General features: G+C 42.0%; 1 protein-coding gene and 1 long non-coding RNA gene across 30 annotated transcripts in view; one reads left to right on the forward strand and one right to left on the reverse strand.

Moving 5' to 3' along the window:
• LOC102899518 overlaps nt 1–5,763 on the reverse strand; it is a 280,549-nt gene extending 274,786 nt beyond the window's left edge. For all 5 annotated transcript variants that reach the window (XR_006596442.1, XR_002741653.2, XR_002741652.2 and 2 more), the window contains exon 1: nt 5,619–5,763. This is a non-coding gene — a long non-coding RNA (uncharacterized LOC102899518). The remainder of the gene's footprint in view (nt 1–5,618) is intronic.
• A 3-nt stretch (nt 5,764–5,766) lies between these two features.
• LOC101100463 overlaps nt 5,767–13,136 on the forward strand; it is a 95,933-nt gene continuing 88,563 nt past the window's right edge. For 13 of the 25 annotated variants that reach the window (XM_019828390.3, XM_019828394.3, XR_006596431.1 and 10 more), the window contains exons 1-3: nt 5,768–5,925; nt 7,067–7,185; nt 10,326–10,384. Coding sequence is in view for 3 of the 25 variants with exons in the window: in XM_019828394.3 (XP_019683953.1) it covers nt 7,165–7,185; nt 10,326–10,384 (80 nt within the window). In the remaining 22 variants the exon portion in view is untranslated. Of the gene's footprint in view, nt 6,051–7,066; nt 7,197–10,325; nt 10,385–12,564; nt 12,725–13,136 lie in introns of all 25 variants that reach the window. The other 12 variants (XM_019828395.3, XR_006596437.1, XR_006596436.1 and 9 more) reach the window with 8 other exon arrangements.

Raw genomic sequence — 13,136 nt, forward strand, 5'->3', positions numbered from 1 at the left:
AATGACAGGTATTTCATTTAAAATTACTGACCTAAAACACTTTAGATAATAAGAGGAGGTTATTTATTTTAATACAGTGATCTATTTTAGTCTAAGAGTACAATACGGGCAGTTAGAGGAGTTAAGCCTTGATGAAAAATAAGACCAGTCTAATACCCTGCCAACCAATTAACAGCTTTTCATTTGCAGAGAGTTAATATTCCATACCTCTAGAAGAGTCTTCGAACCAAAACCACAAAATCTTATCACTGGTTGTCTACTGAAATTCACTCTCCTGTTGGATTGTACATAATCCCAGAGGCTCAGTTGAGAGAGGGTGGATGAGGAACTCTCTCAAAAAGGTTACCAATGCATAAATGCATAGATTGTATAGATTGGAAGCATTTCCTCACCAAACTACTTGTTTTTTTACCATAAAATATTGATTGGGGGAAAACTGGGGAGGACCTATAAGGTTTTTGGAAGCATTTCCTCACCAAAGTACTTGTTTTTTTGTCATAAAATATTTCCTAACACATTCATATGTTTCCAGACTTGTCGATAAAACAATTGCAATAATCATTTGTGTTTCATTGTTTAGTTTACAGAAATTTCCTTACACATCCTCTTGTTTAAAATGGAAAAGACCTCTATGAGGTAGGTGGCCCCATTTTCTAGTGTTAAAAATTTAGGTGTCTTACTTAAATCGCACACCTTTTTTTTTTTAATGTTTATTTATTTTAGAGACAGCGAGACAGAAAGTGAGTGGGGGAGGGGAAGAGAGAGAGGGAGACACAGAATCCCAAGCAGGCTCCAGGCTCTGAGCTGTCAGCACACGGCCCAACACAGGGCCCACAAGATCATGACCTGAGCTGAAGTCGGACGCTAAACCCACTGAGCCACCCAGGCACCCCAAATCGCACACCTTTTTATCTTAAACATTTGGGGCAACAAGTTACCTCAGAAGATACTTGTGTAAATGATTTTGCTTCAGTTTTAGGGACATGGAGAGGAGGATTTTTTTCTTTTAATGAAGACAGTATTTTTATTCAAAGAAAAAGAATCTTAAGAGTGTGCATGTTATAACCTGAGAATGTGGTGCTTACGCATGCTTTGTGGCTCGAAGGAAAGGCAGCATAGTATAATGGTTTATGCTCAAGCTCAGGTATTAATGGCCCTGGCTGCTGCTCCTGATTCTCCTTGTGACTTCAGGGAAGCTCAATAACTGAAGCCTGAGTTTTACTAGCAGGCAATGTGGAAAAAATAGTAGCGCCTCCCTCTCAGGGAGGCTATGGGAACTACTGAATATAATATGGCACATATAATATGGCACCCAGTGGCTGGCACACAGTAGGTACCCCATGAGAAGTGGCCCTTGCGAGGACTCCTGTTCATACCCCAGAACTCCTAAAAGCTAGTGGGATGTGAGGTGACACAGTCCAAATGGAGCCGCCAACTTTGAGCTCAGGGGGTCTACTTACTGCCACGTGATAGGCACGAGGGGCTTAGAATTCAGAACAGGGCTATGGCAAGGAAGCAGGTTGGCACAGATCGGGGAAATACAGGAAACAAATTTTTCTCTTCCTGGCCTGGTAAAGACTGCTACTGGCAAACACCTTCTTGAACTCATGGAGCACGCCCCACCTGACTGTACCTCTCTGGCTCACCATTAGTGAGATCGTTTTTGAGAAGCAAGTATTTACTCTTTATCCATTCCATTGCCTAACCTATTTTTAGAACTCAAGAACTCTTTGGGGGGTTTTTTAATCAAATTTTATTTTATCATTTTTTTAAATCACTTCTCCTATCCTAAAAGCAAGGTATAACTCATGGTTTATCTTTAATTCTAAGAATTTCAAATTCATCTTACTCTGAAACTTTGATATCTTTGGATGTTTTCTATATACTAGTGGCACTAGAATAGAAGCTGTTTCAGGAACCCACTAAATGTTGATTCAACAAATGAATGCGAGGCATATAAAGCTGTAGGAAAGTTTAAAATGACCAGCTAAGGACTATATGCTGGCCCATGCACTTGAAATGTCTGCTTACGAGGTGTCCATAATGATAAAGTTGTCCCGTTAAGAAGAGTGAAAGTGGCCCCACAGCGGGTGTGACCTTAGGACTTTTATGTATACCCCTCCACGCAGAAGTATTTTCTACCTCTCTTTCTCTTGCACTTTCCCCACCCCCCTCCTCCACTCCCACAGATATCACTGAGAGAGTATACTCGTATCAGGAAAACCAGCGACCTGCCAAAATAATTTTGTTAGGGGAGACTTTCAGGGGTTCTCAAATGGTGCCCTTGTTGGCAAAACTTCTGAACCAATTAAGAAGTAAGCCAAAGGAGAATGGCAGATGGCAGGCCAAAATGTTACATGTACTACTTACTGGTTGTACAGGTATCACTAATTGCCCCCAAATTTGCTCTTTTTCTTTGGGATCACATTTCCCAGGCACCCTTACAGCTAGATCACATTACCCGCATGGCTCTGTTCTCTACAATGGAATGTGAAGGGATGTGATGTCCCTACTTGCAGCCCAGGCTCATACGACTTCCCATTCATGCTCCTTCATTCTCTTTGCCCTTCTTGTGGGCAAGTATGGAGATACTCGGGGAGGTTCTAGAAGGCACATGTTGAGGAGATCAGAACCAGAATGACTGCATGAAGAAGTGCCATCCCACCGACCTGAATACCAGCCATGTGCTGTTAGGAGACAAAGAAATAAACCACTTGTCCTTTGGTCACTAAACGTTTGATGTCTTCTATTACTGTAGCTGAACTTACCTTAGCTAGTGAGAAACTGACTTTAAAGACTGTGTCTTTTATCCACGCACAAGTAAATTCGAGCATCAAGCAATCTTTTCCACCCTGAACCTCTGACCAGGGTTTTCCCCATGATCTTCCAACCCTTGCCCCACATGCTGGCAGGAGCCCAGCAGAAATCCTGCCCCAGTGATCCTCACTGGAATTACAAGTAATTCCTCTCTGGATAGCTGCTTCTGGAAAACACTTTTGAATGGTTACTTATAGAAGAATAGAAGGAATAGGATCGGGGAATGGAGATAAAAGGGAACAAACAAGTAAAACAAGAAGGAGTGGGGGGATAAGCTCTTTCGTATTAGCCTGGACTCTAATCCTGATCCATTCCCAGCTCTACTTCTGCTCCATGGACTCAATTTTGGCATCTTGTCCACACGCTCCCCAGCATCCAATCTTGGCTTGCCCTGGAATGATCTTTCCTTTTCCATCGCAGCCCACGCAGCTGGGAATTCTGCAGCAGCATAAGTCTGCCAAAAACAATAGCCTTCCTAAATGTCCAACAACAAGGGAATTGGTCTATAAATTATGAAGCATCCAGTCAATGGAGTATTATTCAATCATTAAACATGATAAACAGAAAGCCTTTGGAACAACATGGAAAATGGCCCTGAAATAAATGTCACTGAAGTTTTCCTCTCCTAAAAGCAGGCCCTGCAATTGCATATGCAATATGGCAACAACATTAAAAAACTGTCCATATGGGAATAAAGCTATGGATTTTTTTTTAAATATATGAAATTTATTGTCAAACTGGTTTCCATACAACACCCAGTGCTCATCCCAAAAGATGCCCTCTTCAATACCCATCACCCATCCTCCCCTCCCTCCCACTCCCCAACAGCCCTCAGTTTGTTCTCATTTTTTTAAGAGTCTCTTATGAATAAAGCTATGGATTAAACTTGAAGAAAGAAAAGCAATTGTTGGGTTAGAATAGTGGGATTCAACAAATTTTTTTTATTGTTTAATTACAGCTATTTATGTCTAAATGATAAGATGTTCAGCCTTTGCCATCCTACTAGGAGAGGAGAGGAGAGTCCTCCCACCTCTCCCTGCCTTCAGCGGGAATCACTGCAGTGGAGAACAGAGGGTAGCCGGGCAGAGGCTGCAGGAGGCACCTAACTCCGGACACCCCATGCTCTGCACCGATTCGGAGTCTGAGCACAAGTCCTGCGGTTGCTTCCATATGTCCTTGCTTTATTTTTAAATGTTTCAAGATTGGAAGCATTTTGCATTCTGATGGTGGTGTTGTCTCCCTTGGTAACTCAGACACCCAAATAGAAATACGGTCAGACTCCCTCCCTTCTGATAAGCCCAGTTAATGTGACATTGTCTTATAGGAGTAATGGGAAATCGATGTCCTTAGATCATCTGAACGGATTAACATAACCCTGTTGACAAAACTTGTGAATGTGGGATTTGCATTCCTGTCATAGTTCAAGAAGGTAATGGGGTCAACTTTTAACTGTTTCTGTCACCTTCTTGAAATGTACACAGAGAATGCCTACGTGAAAAGCATTCAGGGGTGCCCGGGGTGGCTCAGTTGGTTAAGCATCCAACTCTTGATCTCGGCTCACAGTTTGTGAGATCAAGCCCTATGTGGGGCTCTGCAATGACAGCTCGGAGTCTGCTTGGGATTCTCTCTCTCTTTCTCTCTCTCTCTGTCTCTCTCTCTCTCCCTCCCTCTGTCTTCCCTTCCTCTCTCTTTCAAAATAAATAAATAAATAAATAAATAAATAAATAAGCATTCAGTACCAGTAGGATGCAAATTAATGCACATTGCACATGTTTCTTACTTCAAAATATCTCAAAAAGCTTAATAGTTTATCACCACCCTCCCCATCTCTATCCCAGTGGCTCTGTCCTCTCAGGTAAGGGGAAAAGGCAATGTATCATTGTCGTTCATGCACCAAGCCCTTATCTTGGCTTCCCTAATGTGAAGTCTGTGAGAGGAACCTTCCTGGGAGACGAACTCCTGGCTCCAGGCTTTGCAGAATGCTCATGCAGTTAATGTAACTTCAGACAAGGCACTAAGACAAAGGATCGAGAAACCCATGCTGGGAGCATGTTAGGGCAGAAGAATAGAGAGTGACAGCTGAACAAACCGTAGGTATTCTTGCTCAGGGGGATGAAGACTGAAAAAACTGTAATCAGCCACTGGACGAGATTAATGAATTTTTGCCTGGGGAATCTGACCCTAAAACTCATTTCTCAGTTCAGTGGGGGAAGGAACAAATCCTGGGCAGCTGACAGATGTACGGAACATGCTGTGTGCAGTGCCCACCGAAGAGAGGACTGCCCAGGACAGCAGTCTTCCCTGTGATCTCACACCCAGCGTCTGCTCAAGGCTGGCTAGAGCTGGTCCGGGCACCAGAAAACCACTTAACCCCTTTTCCAAGCTCTTACCACTGCCAGCCCACTTTTCTGATCTTGTCTTGTGTTGCCTATAGTTTCCCAAAGCACTACCGCCTTCTTTTTTTTTTTTCTTTTAAATGTTTATTTTTGAGAGAGAGCACGAGTGGGGGAGGGGCAGAGAGAGGGAGACACAGAATCGGAAGCAGGCTCCAGGCTCTGAGCTGTCAGCACCGGGCCGGACGCGGGGCTCGAACCCACAGACCGCGAGATCATGACCCGAGCTGAAGTCGGACGCTCAACCCACTGAGCCACCCAGGTGCCCAGTGAAGCTTAATTTATAAGTTAGGCACAGTCAGGTATTAACAGTAACTAATAACAAAATAGAACAATTACAATGATGCTCTAGAATAAAAGTTATATGAATGTGGTCTCTCTCAAAATAACGTCCTATGCGGCACTCACCCTACGTGTTGCCGTGGTGTTTGTCGTCAGGTGATAAAATGCCCCCACGATGAGAGGAAGCGACGTGAACGCGGTAAGCACTATGACCTAGGCACTGTGACGTAACCACTGTGACGTAGCCTTCCGCGGCTCTTGACGTTATGACGCTACTGCGTCAAAAGGAGGGGCATCGGCTTCTGGAGGGAGGTTGACCCATCCCGGGAACTGAAACCTTGCACAGCAAAACCAAGCTAAAACCCTCCACAAGGCGGGGACCGCTGCGTTTGTTCACCGCTCTAGTCCGGTTCCCAGCAAACACAAGCATCCGGTAAGGACGTACTGAGAGCTCAACGTCCTCAAACGTTCTTTAAACGTTATCTTTAAAACGTTCTTCCCAGAGATGCCCGACTCCTGCAACCTCCTGGAAGCGTTTCCCCTCTCCAGCAACCGCAGGTGGGAGAGAGGCGGAGCTATGAAGTTATTCTGCACAAGAAATAATCTTGTTTTTTATGTTGATTTATTTTTGAGAGAGAGAGAGAGAGAGAGAGAGAGAGAGACAGAATCCGAAGCAGGCTCCAGGCTCTGAGCTGTGGGCACAGAGCCCACCGCGGGGCTCGAACCCACAAACCCTGAGATCATGACCTGAGCCAAAGTGGGACGCTAAGCCGATCGAGCCACCCGGGCGCCCAAGAAATCATCTTTTTAATTACACTCTGCGATGGTCCTGATTCTCGGTGGCATGCTGTGGGGTTTGAGCAGCAAACACAGGACATGGTGGCATTTTGGAGGGATAAACCCAGCTAGGAGGCTCCAGCGTGTGATGCGGAGCCTGACACCGAATCAAATAACAGCTGATGTTACTAAAGCTGAACGTCCCCATGCCAAGCAAAGATGGAGGCGCTCACTACCGGCTACAATGATCTGGGAAGATTTAACAGGAGCCCCAAGCTGCTTTCTGCACGTGACCGTCACACCCCCTTAACTTAACTTTTTTTTTCCCTCATTGAAATGGAAAATTCTTATCTTGTACTTGGAAATGCGGCATTTTCTTCGGAATTCATGAAGATTTTGTAGCGATGCTAATTCTGGTTTACGATTTATGAATCTAATTAGGAAAAGCTTCTTCCTGCCTTTCATGTTGAGTTAATGAAATGAAATGTCAAAACGCACACTGAGAAATTTTTTAAATCCTCCAGTTAACTTCTGTCACCATACATAGTTACAAAGTTTTTTTTTTTTCTTGTGATGAGAACTTTAAATATCTACCTCTTAGGAATTTTCAAATACACAATACGGTATCATTGACTATAGTCATCGTGCAGTACATTACATTCTCATGATTTTATTTCTTTTATAACAAAAAAAAAAAAATTCCTCTAATCAAACCCTGATTTCACCAAAGAAATGCTGCTAAGATACTTAGAAATTTAGAAATGAGAATTAACACTATGAATTTTGCCTCTTTTCAGGATGCAATGCTTTTGCTGTATTTGTGAGTTAAATTCAAGCAAGCTCTTACCAAGAAAGCAAGCTGTGTCAGTATAGAGGCTGGACAAAGAAGAAAGTAATGAGCTATGAAAAAGTCCTGGTATGTCAAAAGTAAGAGGTCTTAAAATTCACTGGTAGACCTTGAAGCCTCTGTTTCTGTTTCCAGCAGATGATTATCAATATTTTAAAATTCAACTGAAGTGAATATTGCAGAACTCAAAAGAGCCAATAAAATCTGGGCAATTAAAGGAAAAAAACCCAGGCTTCAGAAGTTTACAAATTTGGCCTCACTAGTAGGGTGACCCAACTGCCCTGGTCTGCATGGAACCGAGGGAGGGCTTTCTCAGGACCCAGGATTTTGGTGCTAAATCCAGGGCAATCTCAGCAGACTGGGATAGCTGGTCACCTACTTTCTAGTTCTGGAAGTTCCTAGCTGAAAAACGTCATTCCAATTGCTTCCCCCAACTACACTTTCCTCCCCTCTAAAATGGAAATAATGGGTTGTTTTGAAAATTTTAAATATAAGTATAATTTCTGGGACATTTAAATGAGACTTGGCACTCCATCTTGCTGATAGACATTTTCAGCAAGAAGACCAGAATTTCACCCAAACTTTATATTTAATCTTTTATCAATTGAACAAGGAATTTTGTATTATTTTACTACATTCTTTTTCATGTAGCCAAGTATACACTTCACATTTCAAAATGTTTTTCAGTTTGAAATTATAAATCCTGTCGAATGTTTAGAATCTGAATATAGTCATGGATTTCTTTTAAAATTCTTTCCAAAATTGATTTCATATTGATTTCAGAGAAGAGAAAATGTTCCCTCTTTCTGCATGCATATTCTGAGAACTCATTAAAAAGCCTGAAGCAGGCTAATATAGGAACGAACATTCACCATCTTTGATCATAGTAAACTACAGACAAATCTAGATTGATGTCAATATCTAAAGACTGTGATGGGGCAGGGGGCGGGACTGTGGGCCGCCAACAGTTCTGTCACATGCATGTCTGACTCGTAAACAAAGCAAATCCTTGGGGTCAGTGTGAGAGGTGTTGAGAGGTAGGTCCAGTTCAGAAAGGAAATTTCAAGAATTGCATAAAGGTACTTCAGGAATTGGCTGCAGTCCTAATAAGGAACTGGAGCGGGAATCAGAAGAAACACGATGTTCTTGAGACAAGGCAGTCAGGAGGGAGCAGGCTGTTACTATGACAGCAGGTTGGGACAGGCCAGGGACTAACATCATGAGATCAGGTGGCTACTGAAATCTGATGTTTTCCAAAGACTTTCTTTAAAACCAAACTTAGTTATTTTTAATCGATTAATCAATTTATGGGAGGCCTTTTCCGCCCCATGGCTGCTATTTTTTAAAGAATTTTTGTGTGGGGTGCACCTGGGTGGCTCAGTCGGTTAAGCATCCAACTTCAGCTCAGGTCATGAGCTTGCAGTTTGTGAGTCTGAGCTCTGCATCAGGCTCTGTGCTGACAGCTCAGAGCCTGGAGCCTGCTTCGGATTCTGTGTCTCCCTCGCTCTCTGCCCTTCCCCCGCTCATGCTCTGTGTCTCTCTCAAAAATAAATAAACATTTAAAAAATCAATAATAAATAATAAAATAAAATTTTTGTGTGTGGAAGAATATGTGCTTCCTAACCAACCTCCTTCCCACGCATGTGGGAAAACAAGCTGAATGAAGAAGAAAGTTCTAAGCAACTTCTTCCACCATAATTCATACCTGATATAGAAAGCATGAAGATGATTCGTAAGAGAGGGCAGATGTTTTTTAAGTTGTATTCTGGTAATAAAATTACAAGTGATCCCAATAAGAAACAAAGAGAGGGCAGAGCTAAAGAGGCCAATGTCCTTCAAGAGTGAAGTCACTAGAAAGTCACATTTCAGGAGGCAAGGGCAAAAGAGAAGGGTCAGCGGGAGATATCATACAGAGGAAAAAGAGAGAAGGAATTGGTTTGAATCTCTAAAAATGATGTTAAAATACTGAAAACTTTCAAAGAGCTGAAAAATGTCGAGCATGCTAAGAGAGCAAACAAACGTTTTTTGTTATATTAAAAGTAAATAGATTAATAAGAAATTTATTTATCAGCTGCCTGGTCTACTGATGTAGTATTAACAGACGATGGTAAGATAGAAAGGAGCTCAATGTGGATTTTACATTAGACTACGTCATCAGCAAGCTTGATTTTTATTCTGGAAAGGGTAGGATAAATATTGATAGATGGGTAAGGTATAATAAAGCAGCACCTGGCATCTTTGAAGTGGTCTGGTTCCCTGAGTGTAAAAAACACATATTGTGGTGCGTGTTCCTTAAGAATTTGTAGTACTTTGTGGAATTACGGAGACTGGATAAATATGTTCCTGCTTATCTAAAAACAGATGCAGATGGAGCTTGTCATTTATGGACTAGTGAGCTTGACATGAAATCTAGGCAAATTTCTGGGGTAGAATATTAACAGGTTGAGTTGTGAGCACATACAAGGGGATGTGGAGAATACTAGAAGATCCCACGGGACCCATCAAGAACAAATCATGCCCAACTGATTTCTCTCTCTCTCTCTCTCTCTCTCTCTCTCTCTCTCTCTCTCACACACACACACACACACACACAGACTAGATTAGTTGGTGAAATAAATGCTTCAGATGAATCTGAATTGCAAGAAAGCCTTGCACAAGGTCTTATGATATCCTTGTAGAAGAAATAGAAATGTCTAGAGAGAGTCTGAGGGCAAACTCCCACTCACTGAATGACCTTACCAACAGAGTACAAGTTAATGCATTTTGTTTGCATTGGGGAGGTCTTTTCAACAGTTTAATTAATAACAAATGGTACCATTTTGATCAGATGTGTGAACTACATGGAAAGGGGAGGGATGCCTAATACATTAAAATGACAGCTTCTTGAAATCGTTTTAAGAGCAAAGTAGCTAGAAATTTTTTTTTTAAAAAAGCTAATTTAACAATTTTACTTGCACTGTGGAGCACTATTAGGCAGGTAGCATAAGATGCAAATGTGTTTAAAAAATATGTTACATCTTGAGAAAAGTCTATCAATTAATTTTTTCTGTGAATTGATAAGCAAGCACATGAATTCATTTTAGAAGCATAGTCTGGACAATTCCAGGTTCAACTGGAGCATAGTCTGAAAAGCATTGTATTGTACTTGGTAGTAGGTTGCTTATTTATTTATTTATTTATTTACTTACTTACTTACTTATTTATTTTAGAATGAAGACTTTAGAAGAATTTCAAAGGATGAGAAGTGTCCAGTTATAGGAAGGATAAGGTATGTCTGAACAGTATAGGCAGGATCTGGATTTTCACTAACCAAGTACTAAACATTAATATTAGCATTGTGAGAGAGATGCCAGAATTTCAAGTATGAACTTAGGCTCTGTTAAAGGAATACATTAGTTCATGGAACAAAGGGTATGATGGTACCCTCAATATCATGCTGATTTGTTTTGTTCTGAGAACCACATGCCATGAAGGGTATGAATGAACTGGAGTGTATCCAGCAGAGGAGGTCTCAACCTTTTGATAAATCTTTTGGTAAAGAGACTAAATGCTAAGGTCACATGAACTACAATTGGTTAGCCTACGGGCAGGGAGATCATTGCCTTCAATTACTTGAAAACTGAACTTAACAGAAAAGGAATCAACACTACTGTACTCTCCACGTGGCCCAACATGCATGTAACCAGTGAAGCTAGGAAAAGCTAGTGCTGAGGGAGGCCCACAGCCAAGGTGGAATAATCTCCAAGATGACCACTCTCAGAGCTGGCACATATATTTTTTTTAAGTGCGCAAAGGCCTAGGTTGCAGGGTTTTTTTGTTTTGTTTTTTTAAAGAAAGAAGATGGTAGAGCCAAGACACAAAGCCAAAATAATCAGAGAGAACCAGAAAGCCAATGAGCAAGGGGTAGCAGAACAGTCAGAAAATGGGAGTGATAAAGTCAGAGGAACTTTAGAGCCACCAGATGACATATGATTCCCCGGGGCCATACTCATGGATATGCCCTGTGCGTTCTAAGGGACTAAAAATAAAAACACTAATCAACCCAACCTCCCTGCAGGCAAGTGAGAAGAGATTAGGGAGCTTCTTATCCATAGTTTCAGCACATGGAACAGATGAGAAAAGTTTTGAAGTCTTGAGGGAATCAATTTCCAATTTAGAATATTTTGGGGAAAACAACAACAGAAACAACAGGCAGAGAGGTACCAAAAGCAAGCAGCCACATGGAAAGTAGAAACCAAGATTTAAAGTCAAAATGAGAGGAGAATCCAGAAGAGCTATGGGCAAGAGGATGGGCAAACAGTAGAGTGAAGGGAGATAAGCTTGAAAGAATGAGGAATCACTGTACCAATACCCATGGTGGATGAATTTTTATGTGGTTTCCCTGTCATTTGGATGGAAAAGCCATGTGCATTTAAAGGGGACAAAATTCTCAGGCGAGAGATTTTCCTGAGGGGAGTCACCTTTAGAACCACCCATTTCCAGGAGAGAACATCAGCCCTCCAACTGTAGCTGCTTGACATGTTTGATGAGGTCCAATTACATGAGAAAGAAGGCCAGGCCCATCTGGAATAGCCTGATATGATCCTATTCCAACAGCTTTAAGCTGTCATAGTCTCAGCACCTCTGCAAGGCATGCAAGATCTCAATGTAATGTCCCCACAACTTCTCAGGAAATAATTTGTTGACTGTTAACTCCCATTCCTGCAGAGTACAATTAATTTGATTGAAAGGAGCCAAGAATGGCAGGCTCAGATCCCAAGGCCACTGCAATAAGCCCTGCCCAGGAGACTAGGATCCCTTTCAGTGTAACTGGTGTTGGTGTTGTCTGGGTCCGGGTAAAGCAGGTCAAGTCAGAAGTGAACAAGACCTTCAGCTTGAGAAACAGATATGTTTCTTCTGTTTTTCTTGAAGTTAGTTACCAAGCCTATTTAGAGCATAACAGTGGGGAATAAATCACCAGTAGTTTCTAGCCATCTTTGATTATTCTGGAGAGTGAGTCTCACAGCAAAATCACTAACATTTTATCTAATCTCAAGAAGTTACATTTCCTATACTCAATGTCATGTTTTGGGGCTTCCAAACTCACATTCCTTGGGATTTTCCCAAAGAGAATGCTATGTAAACTTCAATGTTTGTTCAAGGAATGATTTAACATAATATCCAAACAGATAAGGATCTCTCTGCCCATGAGGTCACGTCAGATCAGATTCATAATCGTAGGAAAGTGTACGAGAACAGCGCAACCTGAAGAGCATTACTCTTTCTGAGTTTCTACTTCTGGAAGGTTGCTTTCTACCCAACACTCTGATTGCTCTCTATAAGCCTGTGGGTACCTAAAAGCATCAACTTCCTTAAAAGCTGTTCATCAAGAGGCACTAGACTAGAAAATGGGGAAGCAGCAAGAGAAGGTAGCAATCCAAAATGATTAAGGTGTACTTATTTATATAGGGCTTTGTTTAGAGCACAAAAAGGGAGCATAAAAGCTTTTCACGGAACCAAGCATCAGTTACTAAACTCACACGGCTGTACTTCCACTGCATCCTGGTAAGAAAACATCTGCCCCTGGATGACCAATCTGGATTGCCTGAGAAAGATGTGATGGAACAAGGTAGGAGACAGGTCTCCTGAAGCAGGCTGACAGGGACAGAGCTAGTGCTGGTGGCAGGATTCTGAGGTTCGGTGGGAAGCATGGATCTTGGTAAGAAAGAGGACCTAGTTTGAGGCAGAAGAGAACAAAGAGTGGGGGAAACATGGAGAGTGAAAAACAGCAGTAGACTCTATCATGTTTTTCAAGCACAATTCATCGGAAGTAGTCTGTGCCTCACCCAACAGAGGCTGCTCTAGCAGCAGCCATGACCTTGGTTTATGTAAATGTCTGGGCCTACCAGACCAAATCTGAACCTCAGAACTTGCCAGAAGCTCCATAATTTTCATGCTTGAGCTGAATATCGTGTCATTTCTATAGGGAGGCAGAATGCTCTCTTCCCCTTCTTGGCAATGAACAGGGTGCATTGGAAAGC

The sequence above is a fragment of the Felis catus genome, chromosome B1 (assembly GCF_018350175.1).
Source record: "Felis catus isolate Fca126 chromosome B1, F.catus_Fca126_mat1.0, whole genome shotgun sequence".
NCBI lineage: Eukaryota > Metazoa > Chordata > Mammalia > Carnivora > Felidae > Felis > Felis catus.